Genomic DNA, 26,338 nt, shown 5'->3' on the forward strand with positions numbered 1-26,338 from the left:
AACAGACAGGGATAAGATGTGAAAAGAGAAGGAGGAAATGATTGTAATTGGCAGAAAATGAAAGAAGAAAAAGCAGGCCTGGTGTAACATTTGCATTATTCCAAAAGAAGAGAGCCCAGAACAAGCCCAGTGGCGCAGTGGCAGGGTGCTGGACACAGGGTCTCTGCTTCTGTCGCTCAGATCAGCAAGACCCAGCGATGCTGCAGAAGCAAACGTCACACCTAAGTTTTTAAATATGAGAATATAAGAACGTAAGAATTGCCGCTGCTGGGTCAGACCGGTGGTCCATCGTGCCCAGCAGTCCGCTCACGCGGCGGACGCGGCTCACGCGGCCCTGCGGCATAACTGAGATTAGCTTCACCTGCGTACGTTCTGGTTCAGCAGAAACTTGTCCAACCTTGTCTTGAATCCCTGGAGGGTGTTTTCCCCTATGACAGCCTCCGGAAGAGCATTCCAATTTTCCACCACTCTCTGGGTGAAGAAGAACTTCCTTACGTTTGTACGGAATCTATCCTCCTTCAATTGACCTTAGAGAGTGCCCTCTCGTTCTCTCTACCTTGGAGAGGGTGAACAACCTGTCTTTATCTACTAAGTCTATTCCCTTCATTATCTTGAATGTTTTGATCATGTCCCCTCTCAGTCTCCTCTTTTCAAGGGAGAAGAGGCCCAGTTTCTCAAATCTTTCACTGTACAGCAACTCCTCCAGCCCTTTAACCATTTTAGTCACTCTTCTCTGGACCATTTCGAGTAGTACTGTGTCCGTTTTCTTGTTCGGCGACCAGTGCTGGTCGCAGTATTCCAGGTGAGGGCGTACCATGGCCTGGTATAGCAGCATGATAACCTTCTCCGATCTGTTTGTGATCCCCTTCTTTATCATAGACGAATAGTTGTGAAACAAAGGTCATTATACACACAAAAAAATTATGGGTAATTTAAATGCATAAATTTCCCATTCAAAAAAGAAAGCTCGTCATGACATCCTGATTCTGCAGAAGAGATCTTTTAAATAGCGGTAAAAAAAAATTAATAAATTAAACCAAATCTAAGAAACTAGAGTTGATGCGGTCTATCCAGTGCAATTTTCTGAATCAGCGCCCCAAATAACCCCAGGAATAAGTCAAAAAACCCAAGGCACCAAGAAAATTTTTTCATTTTTTTTGTTGTCCTTTGTTATTAATGAATGTGTGAAACTGTAGATTGTGAGAGAGGAAAGAGCAGTTACACAGCCAAATACACTCGAAGAGCTTAGCCACTGAAGTCTTTGTCTGTCTAGTAGCGCAATAAAAATGATTAATCATAGCTGAAGTACTAGTGGAGGTAATTAGAGTTTGGAAGAAAGCATTGTAAACTAACCCTACGTCTTAGGAATGACATGGACTGGGTACGCTTTTTCACGTTACACCTGCAATACGTTTGTCGTACTCTAGTTAGAGGAATGCCCTTAGTTGTCATCCCACAGAGATATATTTCTGTCGGAAAAGATAAATGCGTTTCATATTTTTTCAAGACCCTGAGATAACAGGTTAAGCAACATTCCCTTGCTGTGCTTAAGCAAGGTTTCAAGAAACACAATATCCTCCTTTCTTGCCAAGACGGAGATCGAGCATAAAGACAAAAGTCCCCTTTTATGATTCCTGGCCTGGCAAATGCGACACAGCCTAATCAGTTCCTATGGGCTGTGTCGAGACTCGCTATTGCAGTTTTGTAAAAGGGGCCCTGAATGTACACACATGAGAAACCTAGCAGGTGCTAGTTATGAATTTCTTGAGAAACCCTGAGAACGGTACAAGATAATCCCAAGGTGGGATTTGTCAGTGATATCAATACTTTAATTATATTTCTAGAGCTAAGTAATGGCTTAAGATTCTCAGTTTTCCTGAATATTTGATGGATCTGAATTAAACTATTTGCGTATAATCTATTATGAATATAATGTTAGGAGGAGCAGGGCTGTGGAGTTGGAGTCGAGGAGTCGGAGTCGGAGGAAATTTCGGGTACCTGGAGTCGGAGTCAGAAGTATAAAAATCTGAGGAGTCGGAGTCGGAACATTTATCTACCGACTCCATTTTTAAACTTGGCATACCAATCGCGAGCGATTCTTTCAGCTCTAGCACCCACTATATACACAGCACAAATGTTGCGAGCAGCTTCTGCGGCCTTAGAACCTTGATTAAAAGCAAAAAGAAGGTGGTGTCGAAAATGCTCATTTCTTTTTTTTTTTATCAGGTATTTGGGCTTTATTTGTTGGAAGAGTGGACTTTATTTGCCTTTTTTCGCTTTGATCTTCCTCTGGTAGAATTCCAGCTCTTTTCCTTCCAAGACATAGCCGTCTGCACGCCCACACTGCCCAGGTCTGGAGGCTATACAGGCGAGTAGCTTCCCCTGCTGGAACTGCTCCTCCAGGAGGGTGTTGATTTTGGCTGTCTTTTTCCTCTCGTCATACTTCTTCTGAATCTTCTTGGATCTCTTCTTATTCAGGATTTCTTCTTCTTCAGGAGTCAACTTAGCTCCCTTTTTGTGTCCAAGAGGCAAGGCATAGTGGGCCTCATACCACTGTCTGTAAGGGGTGCTGTCGATTTGAACAATGCAGTTCTTCACCAATGTCTTGGTTCTCACCAGCTCATTATTGGATGCGTTGTATACCACATCAATAATTCTGGTCTTACGGGTGCAACACTCAGAGCCCCAAGAGAAGTTCCCAGCATCCAATCTTAAAGCTCGATATTTCTTGTTGCCACCTCGGACTCTAACTGTGTGAATCCGACGGGGACCGATCTTGGTGTTGGCGGCGGGCCTCCCCAGCTCATACTTCCTCTTCTTGTGGTAGGGCTTCCTTTTGCCTCCGGTCTTGCGGCGCTTGTGCCAGTTGTCCCGCGAGATACCCATCTTCCGGCGCTCGCTGCCAAAAATGCTCATTTCTCTCAACTTGACGTTCCATTTTAACGATCTGAAAATTAACCAGTGCTGTGGAGTCGGAGTTGGAGTCGAGAAGTCGGAGTCGGAGGAAATTTCGGGTACTGGAGTCGGAATCGGAGTCTGAAGCACAAAATACTGAGGAGTCGGAGTCGGAACATTTATCTACCGACTCCATTTTTGAACTTGGCATACCAATCACGAGCGATTCTTTCAGCTCTAGCACCCACTATATACACAGCACAAATGTTGGGAGCAGCTTCTGCGGCCTTAGAACCTTGATTAAAAGCAAAAAGAAGGTGGTGTCGAAAATGCTCATTTCTCTCAACTTGACGTTCCATTTTAACGATCTGAAAATTAACCAGTGCTGTGGAGTCGGAGTTGGAGTCGAGAAGTCGGAGTCGGAGGAAATTTCGGGTACTGGAGTCAGAATCGGAGTCTGAAGCACAAAATACTGAGGAGTCGGAGTCGGAACATTTATCTACCGACTCCACAGCCCTGATGAGGAGGGGTTATCTCTCTGATTTAAAACTATGGCAATTTTTGTCGATCGTTTTCCTTTTTATTCATAAAAGTTTGGAATGACCTTCCTTCTATAATTAGAGTTCTCTCTCATCTACCCACTTTTCGTAAAGTACTGAAGACATAGGGCTCCTTTTATCAAGCTGCGCTAGCGGGATCAACGCGCGCGAGTTTTCATCACGCGTTAACCCCCCGCGCTGGCCAAAATCTACCGCCTGCTCAAGAGGAGGCAGTAGCGGCTAGCGCATCCTGCGATTTAGCGCGCGCTATTACTTGCGTTAAACCGCTAGCGCAGCTCCTTTTACTAAGGTGCGCTAGCGTTTTTAGCGCGCTAAACGAAAAATACTAATGCAAGCTCTATGGAGGCGTTAGCGTTTAGCGTTTGTGGTATTGAAGCGCACGCTAAAACCGCTAGTGCACCTTATTAAAAGGAGTCCATAGTTATTTCAGAAATTTACTAATGATCCTTCTTTTCCAAATAATCATAAAAGATAAAATTCTGGCCTAAAAGATATACCCCCTCTTCTACAAAACTGTGCTAGCCGTTTCTAGCGTGGTGAGCTGCGCCGAATGTCCCGCGCTGCTCCCGACGCTCATAGGAACTCCTTGAGCATCGGGAGCAGCGCAGGCCATTCAGCGCAGCTCTCTGCGCTAAAAACCGCTAGCGCGGTTTCGTAGAAGATGGGGATAGTTTCTGTTCTAATCTCCTGTATAATTTTATTAATATTTTGTTAACCGAGTCAAGCCCTTCTGTTGGGATGAATCGGTATAAAAAATCTAAGATTAGATTAGATTTAAGATTGTGATCCACCTTGAGCCTTGTGGTACAACAGAATTAACATAGAACAAAATATTTTCCAGAGAAAGGAAAATGGTAAAACCAGAGGACATAATTTGAGGTTGAGGGGTGGTAGATTCAAGAGCAATGTTAGGAAATTCTTCTTCACGGAGAGGGTGGTGGATGCCTGGAATGCGCTCCCGAGAGAGGTGGTGGAAAGGAAAACGGTGACGGAGTTCAAAAACGTGTGGGATGAACATAGAGGATCTAGAATCAGAAAATAAGAGTAAATATTGAACTAAGGCCAGTATTGGGCAGACTTGCACGGTCTGTGTCTGTCTATGGCCGTTTGGTTGAGGATGGGATGGGGAGGGCTTCAATGGCTGGGAGGGTGTAGATGGGCTGGAGTAAGTCTTAACAGAGATTTTGGCAGTTGGAACCCAAGCACAGTACCGGGTAAAGCTTTGGATTCTTGCCCAGAAATAGCTAAGAAGAAAAAATTTAAACATTTAAATTGAATCAGGTTGGGCAAACTGGATGGACCATTTGGGTCTTTATCTGCCGTCATCTACTATGTCGAGATTAGACTGGTTGAGGTGAATGTTAGTCATAATCTGACATACAGTTTCTATTTTTTAAAACTGCTTAGGTTTAAGTGGGCTAGAAATTTTTAAAATAAATAAATTTAAATAGTTTCCTTTCATTCTGCTAATTTATTCCCACACAGGTTTCATCGTTTTCTTAGATGAGAGGGAAAATTGTGTTATATGAACATGAATGGGAGAGCATGATGGGAACAAAATTATGCAGAAGAGAAAAATGTCAAAAGGTATCTTTTCTATTCTGAACGCAAAAGAGCTTTGATTAGAATTACCGCGACCTAGGGGTGATCATTAGTGAGGACATGAAGGTTGCCAATCAAGTGGAGAAGGCTTCCTCCAGGGCAAGACAAATGATGGGGTGTATCCACAGAGGTTTCGTCAGCAGGAGACCTGAAGTTATGATGCCGTTGTACAGAGCCATGGTGAGGCCTCACTTGGAGTACTGTGTTCAGTTTTGGAGACCACACTACCGAAAGGACGTGCTGAGGATCGAGTCGGTTCAGCGAACGGCCACCAGGATGGTCTTGGGGCTCAAGGATCTCACGTATGAAGAAAGATTTAAAAAATTGCGACTGTACTCACTTGAGGAAAGAAGAGAACGGGGAGATATGATTGAAACGTATAAGTACATCACGGGACGCATCGAGTCAGAAGATGATATCTTCTGGCTCATGGGACCCTCAACCTCCAGAGGGCATCCGCTGAAAGGGGAGGGAAGTTTCATGGCGACTCCAGGAAGTACTTCTTCACCGAAAGAGTGGTGGATCATTGGAACAGACTCCCACTCCAGGTGATAAAGGCCAGCAGCGTGACGGATTTTAAGAAAAAATGGGATACTCACGTGGGATCTTTAAGGGAGTAAATTCAGGGGAGGGGATACTTGGAATGGGCAGACTTGGTGGGCTATAGCCCTTTTCTGCTGCTTTTTTCTATGTTTCTATGAGATGTGCGTCTTTACACAGCCTGTAAGGGTGTTCAGTGTGACGTTTGGGTGGTACAAGTCCAGCTTGACAATATACATGCGTTGATCATCTCATATTACATGCATATTTTATGCAAAAACGTTTACACCTACTCCTGAGCAAGCCTAAATGTTGCGGCTTCAGTCTTACCACAGTTTCTGATAGTTTATCCCCCTAGTATTTTATAAAGACTCATAGGTGCCTATGGCTCTATTCATGTTTTAGATGTTTGAAAACCAGCATTTAGAAGAGCCATGGTGTCAAGCCCAGCATCCTGTTTCCAACAGTGGCCAATCCAGGTCCCAAGCACCTGGCAGAAACCCAAAGATTAGCAACATTTCAGAGCTGAGATTTTGATGTCATAATACCTCATTCCACCAATGCCTAAGAGCCAACCTCATCAGTGATGTGGCTTGATTGCCCTATACTCAGCTGACATAAGAACATAAGAGCTGCCATACTGGGACTGACCGAAGGTCCATCAAGCCCCGTATTCCTGTCAACGGTGATCAACTCAGGTCATAAGTATTAGAGAATGACACGGTGAAAAATTCTTTCCCCATCACTGCCCCATCCCCGGACTACCATCCTCTTCACCGCCCCGTCCCCGCCGTCCCCTTCACCTCCCCGTCTCTACCATCCCCTTCACCGCCCCGTCCCCGCCGACCCTTTACCGCCCCGTCCCCGTTCACACAGCATCCATACAAGCCTAGGTACTGCAATATTTACTTATTCTTCCTTATAAATCAAAGTTCTGGCTGCTGAACTAGAGAAAGAGATGTTCAGCTGGCAGGGCTTTATTTATACATTTTTATAAACACAATTAATATACTACTTTATCCTAAAGCAAAATAAATAAATAGAAAATTTTTTTTCTACCTTTATTGTCTGGTTTCTGCTTTCCTCATCTTCCCATTCAATTCCTTCCATCCACTGTCTGTCTTCTCTCTGCGTCTTCCATTTGCTCTGTTACTGTGCCTCTCCCTTCACCCTCCCCCCAAATTGGTCTGGCACCTATGTTCTTCCCTCCGCTCCCCCATAGTCTGGCATCTCTGTCTTCTTCCCTTCCAGCATCTTCTCCCCACTCTCTGTTCCCCATTTTCCTTCAGCGTCTTCTCCCACTCCCTCTTCCCCATTTCTCAGCGTCTTCTCCCCACTGTCTCTTCCCCATTTCCCAGCGTCTTCTCCCCTCTCTTTCTTCTCCAGTTCCGTTCAGGCTGCTTCAGCGTCTTCTCCTGTCCATCCCCCCACCCCTAGCACCCTTCATGCGGTCCAGCAGCTCCCTCCCGCCGGCCAGCCATGCATTTCCCTCCCTCTCTCTCTTTCCCTTACCTTCTCTTGTGGCAAAACTGGCGATTGCTATAAGGCTATGCGCTGTATTACAGCCGGAGCCTTGAAGTCGCGTCGCATTGCCTGCTAGAAAAGTCTCCTCTGATGCAACCGGAAACAGGAAGTTGCGTCAGAGGAGACTTTTCCAGCAGGCAATGCGACATGACTTCAAGGCTCTGGCTGAATGTAATACAGCGCATAGCCTTATAGAAATCTCCAGTTTTGCCACAAGAGAAGGTAATGGAGGAAGGGAGGGAAATGCATGGCTGGATGGCCGGCGGGAGAGAGGGGGCTGCCGGACCGCACGCTCGTTCACCACGCGTGCTCACCATTCACCGCTCCATGGGGCGGTGAATGGCCTTGTCCCCGATCTCACGGTGACCTTTTTTTTTTTTTTGTCACCATTTTGGCGGGTTATCCGTGACTAGCCGTGGGTAACAACCACCATGTCATTCTCTAATAAGTACCTACTTGATCCCAAAGAATAAAACATATTTTATGCTGCTTATCCTAGGAATAAGCAGTGGACTTCCCCAAGTCCATTTAATAAAGGACCTAACTGCTGTTCAGTTTGGTACATTCTCAATTTTCTCTGAGTTTTACCCACATAAAGCAGAGGATAGAGGCAGGTGATGACACAGACCACAAATGTAGGTCCTCCATTTATCCCAAACCTTCTGAAAGGCAAAAGATGTATAGGCTGACATGACTGCAGCATTGATGAGCAAACAGAGCACAGAAGCAGTGGGAGAACATATGATTTGAGATATCTCTGGATCTGAAAGATAAGAATGACCCACGATACATTGATGAGTATTCTTCTTAGCGGTTCATAGGCAATGGCGCGAAAGACAAAGGCGCGCCCAGACAATTGAGCGCAGCGCGGAGGTGCGCGCCGCTCAAAATGACTGTTTTTAGGGCTCCGACGGGGGGTTTTGTTGGGGAACCCCCCCGCTTTACTTAATAGACATCGTGCCGGCGTTATGGGGGGTTTGGGGGGTTGTAACCCTCCACATTTTACTGTAAACTTAACTTTTTCCCTAAAAACAGGGAAAAAGTTAAGTTTTCAGTAAAATGTGGGGGGTTAGAACCCCCCACAATGCCCCCACAACGCGGCGCGATGTCTATTAAGTAAAGTGGGGGGGTTCCCCCCCACACCCCCCCGTCGAAGCCCTAAAAACAGTCATTTTGAGCGGCATGCGCCTCCGTACTGCGCTCAATTGTCTGGGTGCGCCTTTGTCCCGGCGCGCTTTTGACCTGACACCCTTCTTAGCTTTAGTGACATGATAATTGGATGAGATTTTGTTTGCCACCTTGGCTATTTTTGATGGCCAGTTTTGTATATCATAACAGGAGCTCTTTGGCACCCTGTCCCTCTTTATCTTCCTAGCTCCTTTCCTATAACCCTTCATTGTCGCTCCTTTTCAATCTAACCCTGTAAACCGTGCCGAGCTCTACGCTTGTGGAGATGGCGCGGTATACAAACCTAAGGTTTAGTTTAGTTTAGTTTCTATCTCAGCTCTGTAAACCGTGCCAAGCTCTACGATTGCGGAGAAGGTGCGGTATACAAACCTAAGGTTTAGTTTAGTTTAGTTTTAGTTTAGGAGCGACCCTTATTCTTAAGCCACGATATGTTGGATATGACTTCAATCTCTTTAGTTTGCTATTAACGCTTGCCAGTGTACTTGCTTTGTGCCTAAAACAGCTTCCTTCTTGAATTCGCTGGATATTATGGCACCATATATTTTCCTGGGTAGCCTTCGATGAAGTTTTGGAACAAAAAGTGTACGTGTGCTTTACTCTACACCCGGGGTAGGGAACTCCGGTCCTCGAGAGCCGTATTCCAGTCGGGTATTCAGGACTTCCCCAATGAATATGCATTGAAAGCCGTGCATGAAAATAGATCTCATGCATATTCATTAGGGATATCCTGAAAACCCGACTGGAATACGGCTCTCGAGGACCGGAGTTCCCTACCCCTGCTCGAAACAATGGGTTAATGCGAATCGATTGTTTACTCTTTTAAAAAAGTACAGGGCCTAGAGGACCCTCCAAGAAGTTACGTAGGAGCACATTTAAAGCAAACAGTAGAAACTATTTTTTCACTCAGCATAAAGTTAAGCAGTTAGTGTTGCTGAGTTTTTAAAAGGCTTGAACAAATTCCTGGAGGAAAAGGCCAAAATAGACCTGGGAAAAATCACAGCTTATCCCTGTTATAGGGGGAAACACTCTTCAGGGATTCAAGACAAAGTTAGACAAGTTCCTGCTGAACCAGAACGTACTCAGGTAGGGCTAGACTCAGGGCACTGGTCATTGACCTAAGGGCTGCCGTGGGAGTGGACTGCTTGGCACAATGGACTGGTCTGACCCAGCAGCAGTAATTCTTATAGGTAAGACAGAATCTTGCTGCTTTTTGGGGTCCTGCCAGGTACTTGTAACCTGGACTGGCCAGTGTTGGAAACAGGATTCTGGGAGAGATGGACCCCCTCATCTCTTCTGTTCGTATCAATGCATGCCCCTGCTTTTCAGTGTACACAACATTTCTGAGTTGATTTCTTTTGCTGATCAGTTATTATATGGGCAAGCTGATGAATTTTCAAACGTGGATACATGTAAACCCGCCCCCAATCCCAGCTCCTGGAATGTCTCAACTCCGTCAAATGCGCGCAGCAACAAGTGCACGCAGAATTGGAATACTGTGTACAATTCTGGAGGCCGCATTATCAAAAAGATGTGCGGAGAGTTGAGTCGGTTCAGCGAATGGCCACCAGGATGGTATCAGGACTCAAGGATCTCCCGTATGAGGAACGACTGGGTAAGTTGCAGCTGTATTCGCTCGAGGAACGCAGAGAGAGGGGAGACATGTCACAGGCCGTATCGAGGTGGAAGAGGATCTCTTTTTCCTTAAAGGACCCACGGCCACAAGAGGGCATCCGTTGAAAATCAGGGCTGGGAAATTTCATGGCGACACCAGAAAATATTTCTTCACCAAAAGGGTGGTTGACCGCTGGAATAATCTTCCACTGCAGGTAATTGAGGCCAGCAGTGTGCCAGATTTTAAGAAAAGATGGGATTGGCTTGTGGGATCTCTTCATGGAGGTAGTTAGGGGGTGGGCCATTAGGGTGGGCAGACTGGATGGGCCGTGGCCCTTTTCTGACGTCATGTTCTATGTTTCTATTTGGCATGTGGGATCTCTTCATGGAGGTAGTTAGGGGGTGGGCCATTAGGGAGGGCAGACTAGATGGGCCGAGGCCCTTTTCTGCCATCATGTTCTATGTTTCTATTTGGCATGTGGGATCTCTTCATGGAGGTAGTTAGGGGGTGGGCCATTAGGGTGGGCAGACTAGATGGGCCGTGGCCCTTTTCTGACGTCAGGTTCTATGTTTCTATTTGGCATGTGGGATCTCTTCATGGAGGTAGTTAGGCCATTAGGGTGGGCAGACTGGATGGGCCGTGGCCCTTTTCTGCCGTCATGTTCTATGTTTCTATTTGGCATGTGGGATCTTTTCATGGAGGTAGTTAGGGGGTGGGCCATTAGGGTGGGCAGACTGGATGGGCCGTGGCCCTTTTCTGACATCATGATCTATGTTTCTATGTTTCTAATGACCAAAGAATGATGCTCCAGTGAGATGGGGCCATCCACAATCTATCTTCACAACATAGGCGTTGGATCTCCCGTATGAGGAACGACTGGGTAAGTTGCAGCTGTACTCACTCGAGGAACGCAGAGAGAGGGGAGACATGATTGAGACGTTCAAGTATGTCACGGGCCGTATCGAGGTGGAAGAGGATCTCTTTTTCCTTAAAGGACCCACGACGACAAGAGGGCATCCGTTGAAAATCAGGGCTGGGAAATTTCATGGCGACACCAGAAAATATTTCTTCACCGAAAGGGTGGTTGATGGCTGGAATAAACTTCCACAACAGGTAATTGAGGCCAGCTGCATGCCAGATTTTTAAGAAAAGATGGGATTGGCATGTGGGAACTCTTCATGGAGGTAGTTAGGGGGTGGGCCATTAGGGTGGGCAGACTAGATGGGCCGTGGCCCTTTTCTGACGTCAGGTTCTATGTTTCTATTTGGCATGTGGGATCTCTTCATGGAGGTAGTTAGGGGGTGGGCCATTAGGGTGGGCAGACTAGATGGGCCGTGGCCCTTTTCTGACGTCAGGTTCTATGTTTCTATTTGGCATGTGGGATCTCTTCATGGAGGTAGTTAGGGGGTGGGCCATAAGGGTGGGCAGACTAGATGGGCCGTGGCCCTTTTCTGCCGTCATGTTCTATGTTTCTAATGACCAAAGAATGATGCTCCAGTGAGATGGGGCCATCCACAATCTATCTTCACAACATAGGCATTGGATCTCCCGTATGAGGAACGACTGGGTAAGTTGCAGCTGTACTCACTCGAGGACCGCAGAGAGAGGGGAGACATGATTGAGACGTTCAAAGATGTCACGGGCCGTATCGAGGTGGAAGAGGATCTCTTTTTCCTTAAAGGACCCACGGCAACAAGAGGGCATCCGTTGAAAATCAGGGCTGGGAAATTTCATGGCGACACCAGAAAATATTTCTTCACCAAAAGGGTGGTTGACCGCTGGAATAATCTTCCACAACAGGTAATTGAGGCCAGCAGCGTGCCAGATTTTAAGAAAAGATGGGATTGGCAGGTGGGATCTCTTCATGGAGGTAGTTAGGGGGTGGGCCATTAGTGTGGGCAAACTAGATGGGCCGTGGCCCTTTTCTGCTGTCATGTTCTATGTTTCTATTTGGCATGTGGGATCTCTTCATGGAAGTAGTTAGGGGGTGGGCCATTAGTGTGGGCAGAATAGATGGGCCGTGGCCCTTTTCTGCCGTCAGGTTCTATGTTTCCATGAAGGGAGGGGAATTGTCGAGGCGGAATTGTAAGTGTAGTGTGGGGTGGGGATTTGCGGCAATGTTGTAATTGAGAGCGCATCGGCATTGAACACCCCCCCTGAGTGCGTCATTGTAAAGTTGTAAGTGCTCAGAGCGCGAGGTGTAAGTGTAGTAGGGGGTTCTCCCACACTCCCCCCCCCTCAACGAGAGCACGAGTGTAGTGGGGGTAGGTTCCCCCCACACACACCCCTTCAGGGCGCAAACGGGAAGGCATAGACTCTGCTAGACTTTCCGATACCAAGTGCTGCTGTTCTTGAGACAGGTATGTACTATTTCATTCAGATCTTTGTGGGGTGGGAGGGGGTCAGTGACCACTGGGGGAGTATGGGGGGTGTCATTATGTAATCCTGCCAGTGGTCATCTGGTAAGTTTGGGTACTTTTTTGGCACTTAGATAGTTCTAAAACAGATCTAACCCAAAACATCTAAGTTCTGCTCAAACCCCGCCCATAACACGCCTCCCAACACGCTACCTGGAACTCTGGATTCACAATGGGCAAAACGCATCACTGGAAGTCCTGAAAGTTGGCTTCAAAAATCAACCCTTGGACATTCCAGCGATTAGAACGTCCAAGTGCCAACTTGTGTTGGTTTTTGGGCATCTTTATTTTTTGATTATGAGCCCCTTAATGTATATAGGCAACAAATAACATAAGAATAGTCATTTTGGGTTAGACTAATCATCCATCTAGTTCAATATTCTGTTTCCACAGTGGCCAATCCAGGTCACAAGTACCTGACAGAAACCCATAGCAGCATTCCATGTTACTGATCTCAGGGCAAGCAGTGGCTTCCCCCATGTCTGTCTCAATAGCAGACTATGGACTTTTCCTCCAGGAACTTGTCCAAACCTTTTTTTAAACCCATATATATTAGACCTTTTTAATTTTTAGTATTGTAAAACGTCCAGATACATGTGATGGTCGGTATATCAAGCCATGAAGAAACTTGAAATATATACGTTAATAAGAACATAAGAATAGCCTTACTGGGTCAGACCAATGGTCCATCAAGCCCAGTAGCCCATTCCCACAGTGGCCAATACAGGTCACCAGTACCTGGAAAAAACCTAAAGAGTAGCAATATTCCATGCCCCCAATCCAGGGCAAGCAGTGGCTTCCCCCATGTCTTTCTCAATAACAAACTATGGACTTTTCCTCCAGGAGCTTGTCCAAACCTTTTTTTAAACCATATACGTTAATAAAAACATAAGAATAGCCTTACTGGGTCAGACCAATGGTCCATCAAGCCCAGTAGCCCATTAGGACTTTTCCTCCAGGAACTTGTCCAAACCTTATGCTATCCGCTCATACCAAAACTTCTGGCAATGCGTTCCAGAGCTTAACTGTTCTCTGAGTGAAAGAATATTTCCTCCAATTGGTTTTAAAAGTATTTCCCTGTAACTTCATTGATGGAGTCAAAAATCGATCCACTTGTACCCGTTTTACACCACTCAGGATTTTGTAGACTTCTGTCATATCTCCCCTCAGCCGTCTCTTTTCCAAGCTGAAGAGCCTGAACCTCTTTAGTGCAGTCGGAAATTCTTTTTTGATCAATTATAATTGTTTGCCACCCTTTCTTGTTCTCTGGTCGCATTTATTGATATGTGAGAATCTTCTCTCTCTGTCTTCTGTGTCGTCCAGAATAATTGCTCCGTACCAACGCTTCTGTCGGTAAAGCCATTCTTGTGTTTTTCTACTTTAGCACAAGTGACTGGTTTTCCGGTGCCAAGTTATTTATCCCTTGGAAAGGGAATTGCCTGAGGGATCGCAACTTCTTTGCAGCTCTATCAGGCTTACAATCCCAATGTTTTTCTGGTCCTGCTCTAGTGTTTGCACAGTGAATGAGTCATGGTTCCTTTATTGAGATTCTCTGTATACAAATCTTCTGACATTAGCACGTCATGCCCGGCCGCAAGACGAATAACCATTTCCAGTTCTGTTTTACAGAAACTGCATCTGTGTGTTGAACCGATTACTTTGTCTATAGTCCTGTACCCTGTGCTACAATTATCTGTTGTCCTTCGGATGAAGCTACCTCTTCTGAACCATTTCGGTGTCAGATTTTTCCTCCACTAATGGTTTATGGAACTTCCCTGCATTTCACACCAAATTTTTTGCTTTATCCAATTGTTTCCCCTTGTTGGTTGGCAGGCTCTTTGAGGAGCTTACTTTCCTTGCTTTGCAGATTATGTTGCCTCGTTTGTCATGTGTGCTGCTGTAATCCCTTCTACTCATTGCTATAGGGCAGGGGTCTCAAAGTCCCTCCTTGAGGGCCGCAATCCAGTCGGGTTTTTAGGATTTCCCCAATGAATATGCATGAGATCTATGTGCATGCACTGCTTTCAATGCATATTCATTGGGGAAATCCTGAAAACCTGAGTGGATTGCGGCCCTCAAGGAGGGACTTTGAGATCCCTGCTATAGGGTTACCAGACGTCTGGTAATTTGTCCGGGTTTTGAAAAGCTTCCTCTGAAATTGTGTTGAGCAAGCAGCAGGGGAGTGGCTAGGGCGGGATTAGGGGCAGGATTGGGCATAACAGGGTGGGGATGGGCGGGCCTGGAGGGCGGGTCTAGGGGGGTCCAGATTTTACAAATGTAAAATATGGCAACCCTATATTGGTGTAACTGTCCACTCAAGAATGGAAGCCAATTTTTTCCCTTCACTTTTATACCTAAATACTTCTTGAGTATTTTGATCTGATGATACAGTTAGGTATGCCTGAAGGCCTATAGAAATTGTATTTCAATGAGGCTCAGCTTTTGGGATGTACAATCCCAACATATACTGATGGGATGCATTACCTTGTGGGCATGAAGGGGTTTCCTTGTATTTATCCCCAACTGTTTGAGATCCTTATATTGCCAATATACAATTCTAAACATTTAGGAAAATATAAGAATTACAAACTGATTAATAGCTTCTGTCTATCCTGTGGTGTTTAAACCCTATTCAGTATTGGTTTTGGTTTCAGGTTTTTCAGGAAAATAGAGGCACGTTAGCCACTTTTCCATATGTGTGCAGAGGAGGATTTGGATCAAGCTTGGTTTGGTTGCTCTTCTTGTAATTGGCCAGACCCCAGGGGAGCAAGAGAAATTAGGCTGTCCTCGTGGTGAGGTACGTAAGGCATATAGTACTGGTTCTTTGTTCATCCTTATGTTTTGGTGTAGAATTGTTTTCTTTGAGATTGCCGCCGCAATATTTATGTGTGTGATGGGGTGGGCATTCAGCTTACCAGAGTCGGAGGACCAACTGGGAGGGTCAGGGAAAGTGTTAGACTACCGTTGCCTCCTGGTGCAGGCTTCTTGCTGGCCTGAGACACAAGAATTGCACAGTCAGGGATCCAGTTTGGTGCTTCAGGGAAACTGCTTGATAGTGAGGTTCCTTGCTGAATGTGTGGCAGATATCCATTGGAAATCAGAAGAAAAGGGGAGTGATAACCTTGTTATGAGTCGGGTAGATGTTCACTTGGAGGGCCATTTTCAAAACATACGTCTGAGTCCAATTTGGACGTATGGCGCTAGACGTCCAAAGTCGGCAGTAAGAAAATGCCTATTTTCGAAAGGTAAACTTACCATACGACTAGAAATCATTTTCTTTTTGGCCCTGTTGACATCAGAATAACCATGGGGTAATTACAGAACCTGAGGGTAAATGCTGTGGGGCCGGGGACATGCTCAGCATCTGCTTCGCAGGGCCCAAATTGGATGCCGTGTGGGATCCCCCCTCCCACAGCTAGCAGGGTTTTAATGTGTGGTAGACAGTAGTGCAGACCCCACGCTACTGATCCTGCAAGAAAAAGGCAGCCGCTGCAAGACTCTTGACCTGGAGGCTAGCCTCGGCCACATTCACGAATCGTCTCGCACGTTTGCCGCCTGTGGGTGTTGAACTACATCAGGAGTGTGTGGCCTTGTTTGGAGGGGGGGATCAAAGATGCCTGCTCTTGGGATCAGAGGAGCTGTGGCCATGTTGGGGGGGGGGGGGGGGGGTTCCGGTTGTAGGTAGGGATTAGGAGGGAGCTGTGCTGTTTGTTGAGATCAGAAATTCCAGGGGCAATGTTGCTCTACTTCCCGCCGCCTCTTGACGTGGCAGTAAATTCGGCTGTGCTATCAGCAGTCGGGACAGCTAGCACATGGTAAAAACCCGCATTAAGCTGTCACCTCCGCCGCCCATGTCACACTCAGTCCCCGTGCTCGGAGAAGAGCCGGCGCTGGTCTCAGCGACAGAGACGGCAGTCGAAGAAGGGAAGTCGTGAGGCAAAAGATGCCAACCACTTAGCGCTGGGTGTGTGGCGTTGAGTGTGTGGCGCAGTGGTTAAAGCGCTGAGTCTGTGGCTGAGTGTGTGGCGCAGTGGTTAGAGCTACAGCCTCAGCACCCTGGGGTTGTGGGTTCAAATCCACACTGCTCCTTGTGACCCTGGGCAAGTCACTTAATCCCCCCATTGCCCCAGGTACATTAGATAGATTGTGAGCCCACCAGGACAGACAGGGAAAAATGCTTGAGTACCTGAATAAATTAATTTAAATCATTCTGAGCTCCCCTGGCAGAACAGTAGAGACAATTGAATATATAAATAGAGTGAAAAGTTTCCGTCTTTGGTAACCAGAGCTGATATTGTGATGTCATAATGCCTCAGTCCACCAATAAGATCCAACCTCATTAGTGATGTCACAATGGCTCAATTGTCCTATACTTGGCTCACTTTTACTACATTTTGGGCCGTGGTTAAAGCTACAGCCTCAGCACCCTGAGTTTGTGGGTTCAAACCCACACTGCTCCTTGTGACCCTGGGCAAGTCACTTAATCCCCCCATTGCCCCAGGTACATTAGATAGATTGTGAGCCCACCAGTACCTGAATAAATTCATGTAAACCGTTCTGAGCTCCCTTGGGAGAACGATATGGAAAAATTGAATAAACAAAAATAAATAAATAAAAAAATAAGAACAGCACGGTATCAACAAGTGGACTCGACACTGGCAGTGTTTCGGCAAGCCTGCCTTTCTCAAGAGCCTACGGTGGCTGTTCTTTATCCTTATGGTGCTGGGTACACCGTAGGCGGCAAACGTGCAAGACGATTTGTGAATGTGGCTGTGGCGAGTCGCCAGGTCACGAGTCCTGCAGCGGCTGCCTTTTTCTTGCAGGATCAAAAGCGTGGGTCTGCGCTACTGTCTACCGCACGGTAAAACCCCGCTAGCTGTGCAATAGCGTCTTAGTAAAAGGGACCCTAAGTGTGATGTTATCTGGAAACCATCAAGGTCTCTAGGATTAAAGCCAAATCTGTAGCCTAACGAGTTAATGAGAGGATTCCGAACCAGAGCACGGACAGGAAATCTCCCTGAAGTATTCAAATGGTTCAACTTCATAATTCATGATGGTTTTGACACATATGCTGTCCAAGGTTCGTTGTGGAAAGCTGGCTTACAAATCAATCCATACTATGCAGAGGTTTCACTGTTTTCTACAGCTGGCTAGGATGATTTTATTCATCCTCAGCTGGCCTCTGGTTCCCGTGCTCCGTGATGGTTTCTTTACTTTCACCAGTATGTCATCAAAGTTTGCATGATCATAGATTCTATCTACACTTGTTGAGCTGAATGACTTGTAGGTTATAAGTAACTTTGGTACTGGTCAGTAGTTTTCTGGGAAGAAGTGTTCTTCCTTTAATTAGCCATTGCGATTTTAGTTCTGGACTGTCTGAACAATTGATTTGTGCAGTTTGCCAGGACTTGATGGAAGGCAGTTAAATGTTTATGCCTAAAATTGGTCTCCCCCTTCACTGCCAGGGCTCTCTTATTTTGGGGCTCTTCTTAATCTGGTTCACATAAGAATAGCCTTACTAGGTCAGACTAGTGGCCCGTCTAACCCAGTATCCTGTCTTCACGGTGACCAATCCGGGTCATAAGTACCTGGCAAAACCCCCAAATAGTAGCAACCTTCCAGAATCCCAAAGAGTAACAATATTCCATATAGAATTCCAAAGAGTAGCAACATTCCAGAATCCCAGAGAGTAGCAACATTCCATGCTACCGATCCAGGGCAAAAAGTGGCTTCCCTCACGTCTATCCAGCTCTTTTATTGTTAAGTCATGGCATACCGTACCATTGTTCTGATCATTGCCTTTTCTCTGGAAAAACAGAGACTTAGAGGGGACGTGATAGAAACTTACAAGATCATAAAGGGTATAGAGAAGGTGGAGAGGGGCAGATTCTTCAGACTGGCGGGGGAAACAAAAACAAGAGGGCACGCAAGAAATTTGAAGGGAGACAGATTCAGAACAAATGCTAGGAAGTTCTTCTTCAGCCAGCGGGTGGTGGATACCTGGAATGCGCTTCCGGAGGAGGTGGTAGAGCAGAGTACGATTTTGGGTTTCAAAAAGGGGTTGGACATGTTCCTAAAGGAAAAGGGGATTGAGGGGTATAGCTAGAGGGGGTACTATAAAGGATAAAATGTCTTAAGTGAAAGAACACTACAGGTCATGGACCTGGGGGGCCGCCGCGAGTGCGGACTGCTGAGCACGATGGACCTATGGTCTGACTCGGCAGAGGCGATGCTTATGTTCTTATGTTCTTGCTTCTCTGTCTTTGTAGAACTACTGGGTTTTGTCTCATTTTTACTCTTCTTATCTTTCCAACTCTTATCATTCTGCCATTATTTTCCATTTATTTTGGGGACCTACTGCAAAAGCTCATAAGAAGAAATGGGGAAACTGGATGATGGGTCCCTGTCTCAATCCTGGCAGCAGGACACTCAGTTCTCCAACATCACCTGGGCAGGTGGGGGCCTAACTTCCTCCTACTAGGCTTCTTGTTGAATATTTATTGGATTTGTAATTACAATTACAAGAAATGAATGAATAAACATCCAACTTGTCAGAAAATGAAATTCACAAGAAATAATATCTCCTCTGCAGTCCCCAATACTGGAGAGGGGGTGGGGGGGAGAAGGCTTCAGCAACTTTGAGAAAGACATAAAGGAAATCATTTTCATGTCAAAAAGAACTTTTAGAAATTGGCCTAACAGCACATCACCTAACCAGGACCGCAGGGCCTCTTTTAATACAGAACAAGCGACCAACCATCAAGAAATAATTTTAGTTAAACTAAACTAAACTAGTTGTTTAGGATCATAAGATAGATAACGCACATTTTGTAATTTTACTAAATATTTAAGAAGGAAATCACATAAAGAATTTCAGGGTAATTCCAGGGTCTCCCTGCACAAGTCAGGAAAACACCATCCACCTGATATTCAAACCACAGGCGATAGCTGGCTGTCTCTCACCATCCACGGTAAACCCATAAATTCAATGCAGCACCGTATCCAGTGACTGGCATTGAAATTCTAGGGTTTTATTGGCCAGCTGAAACATATCCAACTAAGTAGAGAAAGCTTCATCTAAGGCTAGACAAATCATAGGTTGTATACGTAGGAGTTTCGTCAGCCGTAAGCCCAAAGTTATTATGCCATTGTACAGATCCATGGTGAGACCCCTTCTGGAATACTGTGTACAGTTCTGGAGGCCGCATTACCGCACAGATGTGCTGAGACTTGAGTCAGTCCAGCGAATGGCCACCCGGATGGTCTCGGGACTCAAGGATCTCCCGTATGAGGAATGGCTGAAAAAAATTGCAGCCATACTCACTCGAGGAACGCAGAGAGAGGGGGGGACATGATCAAGACGTTCAAATATCTCACGGGCCGTATCGAGGTGGAAGAGGACATCTTCTTTTTTCAAAGGCCCCACGGCAACAAGAGGGCATCCGTGGAAAATCAGGGGCGGGAAACTACACGGTGACACCAGGAAATACTTCTTCACTGAAAGGGTGGTTGATCGCTGGAATGATCTTCTGCTACAGGTAATCGAGGCCAGCAGCGTGCCTGATTTTAAGACAAAATGGGATCGTCACGTGGGATCTCTTCAAAGGCAAAGGTGGGGGAGGGTTATTGGGGTGGGCAGACTTGATGGGCCGTGGCCCTTATCTGCCGTCTGTTTCTATGTTTCTAAGCTGATATAGACCTGCTTTTCAGACAGGTCTCTCTGGCTGCTGTACTTAACTGGCCGGGTTATAAATATTGACGGTGACCAACTATGTCACATGAATGGGATATTCTGTAGGAAATAAGAACATAAGAATTGCTGCTGCTGGGTCAGGCCAGTGGTCCATCGTGCCCAGCAGTCCGCTCACACGGCGGCCCCCAGGTCAAAGACCAGTGCTCTAAATGATTCCAGCTTAGCAGGAATTTGTCCAACTTTGTCTTGAATCCCTGGAGGATGTTTTCCCCTATAACAGCCTCCGGGAGAGCGTTCCAGTTCTCTACCACTCTCTGGGGGAAGAAGAAGTTCCTTACTTTTGTACAGAATCTATCCTCTTTCAATTTTAGAGAGTGCCCTCTCGTTCTCCCTACCTTGCTGAATATCGGTGGATAGCCAGCTCTGTGCTATTTAGCTGGCTTCACACCTAGAAGCATTGAGGGCGAGATGATTGGATTTGCGCCAGACTGAGACGCTAGTGAGACAAGAACTGAGACGTAGAGGAATCAGTGGTATGGCAAAAAAGTTGAATATCATCTGCATAACAATAGGGTGTGCAACTGTGATTGCAAAGGACAGTGAGAAACAGAGATTTAAAAGATGTTGAACCAATTTGGTGCTAGAATGGAGCCTTGGGACACACTAGCTGAAAGGTCAAGTAACTACCAAATGCTGAAATGGATCTAAAGAGACACCAAAAAGGGAGCCCTAGGAGGCCTCAATGACGAGACAATCAAGGCACAACAAAGGAGTCGTGAGGATGAGATGTCCAACATAATTCAGCCACAGGTGTAAAGTTCAAAGTTCACTTTATTGATAGTAGCACTGTGAGGACTCGAAAACTCGACACTGACAGTGTTTCGGTATCTGTGCCTTTGTCAAGAGTCTCGATGGCTGGTAGTTCTATCACATAAATTGAGCATTCAATGCAGCTCAAATTTAGAAGGAACAGGAAAATATCTGGTGTCCAAAGCGAAGCTGAGGGTCACGAGAGACCAGGATGACAGAGCCATGGTGGTCCAGGTTGGCGCAGTTAGCAGTGTGTAGGGCGAGAACCTATGTCCTTTATGGAAGTCCACTTGCAAGGGATGTAGGACATTTGTAGTGTCGATGAGAAAACCGATCTTAAGTTGGAGATGTGATGAAAGTTAGCAAAGAAAGTTGGGTCAAGAGTGGACTTTATAGGGATGGAGAAAACCACCACATGTTTCCAGCAAGAAGGACACCTCTCTTATTGAACTTCTTGGTTGATCTGGCACCTCTCTTCTTGATCTTCTTGCCTGCTCTTGCATTTCTTTTTAGGAGCTTTTTGCCTGGCAACTCTCTTCTGGAATTCCTTTCCAAATCTCTTCTTCCGCTTAGTATTCTTCTTTGTGCAACAGCTTTCAGTTATTTTTTTTTAAGGTGTTATCACTTAAGCTTTAATTATTCATGAATCGGGAATCTAAAATTTAAGCTAACTGGTTTTTGCAGCTTTTCCCTTGGAAGTATTCTTTTTCGAATTTGACGTTCTTTGTAAACCCAGGGTAGATTAACACTGTACTGGGTCCTAGGTAAACATACATTTGAAGACCATCTGAAAGTCATCTATTTTCGCAGCCCTCAGTTATTTATTCTAAAATTGCTTAGTCGGAGCGGGTTATAAAGAAATAAATTCATATCCTTACCCCACATTTCACCTCTCCAGAGGAAGCAGAGAAAAGTACAGAGCCTATAGTAACTGTAGGCATGATAGGAGTAATATTGGGGTAGTTTGAAAAGTTTGGTTAAAAGACAAGTTGCCGTAAACAACATTGTCTCCATCAAGGCTATGCTCTTGGACCAGCGAGCTTCCAGGTTTTTTGTAAGCTATTTTTCCTATAATAAGAAAAAACTGGAAACTTGCTGGACCATGAGACTATGTTGTTTAACTTGCTTTTTTTTACCAAACTTTTCAAATCACCCTCATAGCTTGTGAGTAAGCACGAGGAGTAGGCAAACACATGCCTCAAGCAGAGCAGCTTAATATTTAGATAGAGAACTGCCAGGAGGGAGAATTTTGAGCTAGTCCTGGATTTCTGACAACATTGTCCTGATGCATTATGGGATCTGAAGCACTAGTTTCAATGGGTAGAATTAAAGAAGACAAATAGCATTGGGTCTGGCCAGAAGGTCTCTCTCTCTCCTGAAACTGGGTAACCAGGGAAGTTGGGCAAGTTATTTTCACTCTCCATTATCTCTGGCAACCAGATGGACCAAAGGTGGACTATCCCAAAGAATGAAATTTATGGACAACATGAGAAAGACATGGGGGAAGCCACTGCTTGCCCTGGATTGGTAGCATGGAATGTTGCTACTCTTTGCGGTTCTGGAATCTTTTCTTACTCTTTGGGATTTCAGAATCTTGCCATTCTTTAGGATTCTGAATGGAATGTTGCTACTCTTTGGGATTCCTGAATCTTTTCTTACTCTTTGGGATTCCGGAATCTTGCTATTCTTTAGGATTCTGAATGGAATGTTGCTACTCTTTGGGATTCCGGAATCTTTTCTTACTCTTTGGGATTCTGGAATCTTGCTATTCTTTAGGATTCTGAATGGAATGTTGCTACTCTTTGGGATTCTGGAATCTTTTCTTACTCTTTGGGATTCCGGAATCTTGCTATTCTTTAGGATTCTGAATGGAATGTTGCTACTCTTTGGGATTCCGGAATCTTGCTATTCTTTAGGATTCTGAATGGAATGTTGCTACTCCTTGGGTTTTAGACTTCTCCCTCCGTATTCGCGGTGGATGCGTAGAACATAGCTGCAAATAACTTTTTCAACAGTTATTCGTGATTTTTTGTAAAAGTCAGCGTTTTTACTATTGAAACCGCGAATGCAGTAGTGTACAGTAATAATCTCAGGGGAAAAAAAAGGGAGAGCAAGAAACAGAAGACCACAAAGAAGACACCCCCGGAGGAAAAACACACGAAGGCGAGAAATTGACCAGTCGATGCCCAGAGGAAGAAAGAGAGAAGCATACCGAAGACATCGACCTGAGACTGAAGCGAACATTGAAGAAGGGAAAGTCAGCGATCCTAGTGGGGGACTCGATCCTTAGGCATGTGGACAGCCACATAGCAGGAGGGAGAGAGGACCGACTGGTGACCTGCCTCCCAGGAGCGAGAACCAAGGACATCGTGGACAAAATTGGAAAGATCATGGAAGGAGCGGAGACTGAAGAGACCACAGTAATGATCCACATCGGGACGAATGATGTCAGCAGGAGGGACTACAGAAGAAATACACTGATAGAACAGTTCAAGATTCTGGGAAGGAAGCTGAAGATGAGGACCCAGAGGATAGCGTTCTCAGAGATCCTACCGGTACCGAGGGCAGATGTGAAAAGGCAAGAGGAACTACAATCAATAAATGCATGGATGAGGAGATGGTGTGAGGAAGAAGGATTCCACTTCGTGAGGAACTGGATGACGTTCTGGGGCAAGAGCAAGCTCTACAGGAGAGATGGACTGCACCTGAGCGCTGCGGGAACTAGACTTCTAGCAAACAAGGTCAAGAGAGGAATAGAACAGGCTTTAAACTAACAAGAAGGGGAAAGCCGACAGTCGACCAAGAGTCGATGATTCGGAAAAAGGTATCTCGTGAAGATACTAAGGAGAAAAAAGGCTGGGATGAAACAAGGGACAAATTACAGGAGTCGACTAACAAAGGAGAAGAGATTAGAAAGATCCTAACCATAGAGAAGAATCTAAAGACAGAAGCACAGGGAAAGGAAATGAAGGCAACAAAATTCCAGGAGCTAAATTGCATATATACTAATGCAAGGAGCCTAAGTAACAAAATGGGAGAATTAGAAGCCATGGCCATTGCAGAGAACATAGACATCATTGGAATCTCCGAAACATGGTGGAATGAGGAAAGCAGATGGGATACAGCACTGCCGGGGTACAAACTCTATCGCCAAGACAGATTAGGACAGAAAGGCGGTGGAATAGCACTATACATAAAAGAAAGCATACAATCGACAAGAATGGACACAGCAGAGATGGCCAACAAGCTAGAATCGCTATGGGTTAAAATACCAGGAAGGAAAGAGCCTGAAACAAAGATAGGTCTATACTATCGTCCACCCGGACAAACTGGAGAAATCGATGAAGAAATGGAAGCCGAGATGAAGCGAGAATGCAAAAGCGGTAACACAGCTATTATGGGAGACTTCAACTACCCTGGGATAGACTGGAGTCTTGGAAGTTCAAGATGCGCTAGGGAGGCAGACTTTCTGGAGGCTGTACAAGATTGCTTCATGGAGCAGCTTGTTAGAGAACCGACGAGAGGAAATGCCACTCTGGATCTAATCCTAAATGGGCTAAAGGGACCTGCAAAGGAAGTGGAAGTAGTGGGACCGTTGGGAAACAGCGATCATAATATGATCAAGTTCAAAGTGGAAATAGGAATACTGAAAGGAAAGAGAACCATAGCGACAACTTTTAACTTCAGGAAGGGAAACTACGAAGCAATGAGAGGAATGGTAAAGAAGAAACTTAGGAACACTTCCAAAAAATGGCATACGGTAGAACATGCCTGGTCCTTTTTCAAGGATACGGTGAGCGAGGCGCAAAATCTGTATATCCCCAAATTCAGAAAAGGGTGCAACAAGAGTCGAACAAAAGACCCGGCGTGGATAACTAAAATAGTGAAGGAAGCGATAGGCAATAAGAAAAACTCATTCAGAAAATGGAAGAAGGACAAATCTGAGGGAAACTGGAAAGATCACAGAAAGTATCAAAAAGAATGTCACCGTGTGGTTCGAAAAGCCAAAAAAGAGTATGAAGAGAGGCTAGCCAGGGAAGCACGAAATTTCAAGCCGTTCTTTAGATATATTAAAGGGAAACAGCCGGTAGGGAGGAGGTGGGACTGCTGGACGACGGAGACCGGAAGGGAGCGGTGAAGGAAGAGAAAGAGGTCGCAGAAAGACTTAACATGTTCTTTTCGTCGGTATTTACAAGCGAAGACTCAACCAACATACCGGAACCTGAACAAATCTTCAAGGGAAATCAAGCACAAAAGTTAACATCCATGGAAGTGAGCCTTGATGATGTGCGCAGGCAGATAGAAAAACTAAAAACTGACAAATCGCCGGGTCCGGATGGAATCCATCCAAGGGTTCTGAAGGAACTAAAGGAGGAAATAGCGGAACTACTGCAGCAAATTTGCAACCTATCTCTGAAAACAGGTGTGATTCTGGAGGATTGGAAGATAGCCAACGTTACGCCCATCTTTAAAAAGGGATCAAGAGGTGACCCAGGAAACTACAGACCGGTGAGTCTGACCTCGGTTCCGGGGAAAATGGCGGAAGCACTGATAAAAGGAAACATCAATGAACATTTGGAAAGAAACGAACTTCTGAAAACCAGCCAACATGGTTTCTGCAGGGGAAGATCGTGCCTGACTAACTTACTGCACTTCTTCGAAGGAATTAACAAACAGATGGACAGAGGAGACCCCATAGACATCATATACCTAGATTTCCAGAAAGCCTTTGACAAGGTGCCTCATGAACGTCTACTCCGGAAACTGAAGAACCATGGGGTGAACGGAGATGTGCATAGATGGATCAGAAACTGGTTAGAAGGTAGGAAACAGAGGGTAGGGGTGAAGGGCCACTACTCAGACTGGAGAAAGGTCACGAGTGGTGTTCCGCAGGGCTCGGTGCTCGGGCCGCTGCTTTTTAACATATTCATAAATGATCTAGAAACAGGGACAAAGTGTGAGATAATAAAATTTGCAGACGACACCAAACTATTTAGTGGAGCTCGGACAAAGGAGGACTGCGAAGAATTGCAAAGGGACTTGGACAAACTAGGGGAATGGGCAGAGAGATGGCAGATGAAATTCAATGTTGAGAAGTGTAAAGTATTGCATGTGGGAAGCAAAAACCCGAGGTATAATTATGAGATGGGAGAGATGTTTCTGAATGAGAGTACCCAAGAAAGGGACTTGGGGGTGATGGTGGACATGACAATGAAGTCGACAGCACAGTGCGCAGCTGCCGCTAAGAGAGCGAATAGAATGCTAGGTATAATCAAGAAAGGTATTACAACCAGAACGAAAGAAGTTATCCTGCCGCTGTATCGGGCAATGGTGCGTCCACATCTTGAGTACTGCGTCCAGTATTGGTCTCCGTACCTTAAGAAGGATATGGCATTACTCGAGAGAGTTCAGAGGAGAGCGACATGACTGATTAAGGGGATGGAAAGCCTTTCATACGCTGAGAGATTGGAAAAACTGGGACTCTTTTCCCTGGAAA

General features: G+C 45.6%; 2 protein-coding genes across 3 annotated transcripts in view; one reads left to right on the forward strand and one right to left on the reverse strand.

Moving 5' to 3' along the window:
- SLC16A2 (solute carrier family 16 member 2) overlaps positions 1–26,338 on the forward strand; it is a 149,349-nt gene that overhangs the window by 36,794 nt on the left and 86,217 nt on the right. The gene's annotated exons all lie outside the window — the stretch shown is intronic.
- Positions 2,211–2,901, reverse strand: LOC117360631 (40S ribosomal protein S8-like). The gene has a single exon (XM_033944703.1). The coding sequence runs from the start codon at positions 2,884–2,886 to the stop codon at positions 2,260–2,262; it is 627 nt and encodes a 208-aa protein (XP_033800594.1). The 5' UTR covers positions 2,887–2,901; the 3' UTR covers positions 2,211–2,259.

The sequence above is a fragment of the Geotrypetes seraphini genome, chromosome 5 (assembly GCF_902459505.1).
Source record: "Geotrypetes seraphini chromosome 5, aGeoSer1.1, whole genome shotgun sequence".
In the NCBI taxonomy this organism is placed as follows: Eukaryota; Metazoa; Chordata; class Amphibia; order Gymnophiona; family Dermophiidae; genus Geotrypetes; species Geotrypetes seraphini.

Excerpts from the sequence above, each read along its gene's own strand:
- LOC117360631 (XM_033944703.1), bottom strand. The coding sequence starts at position 2,886 with ATGGGTATCTCGCGGGACAACTGGCACAAGCGCCGCAAGACCGGAGGC.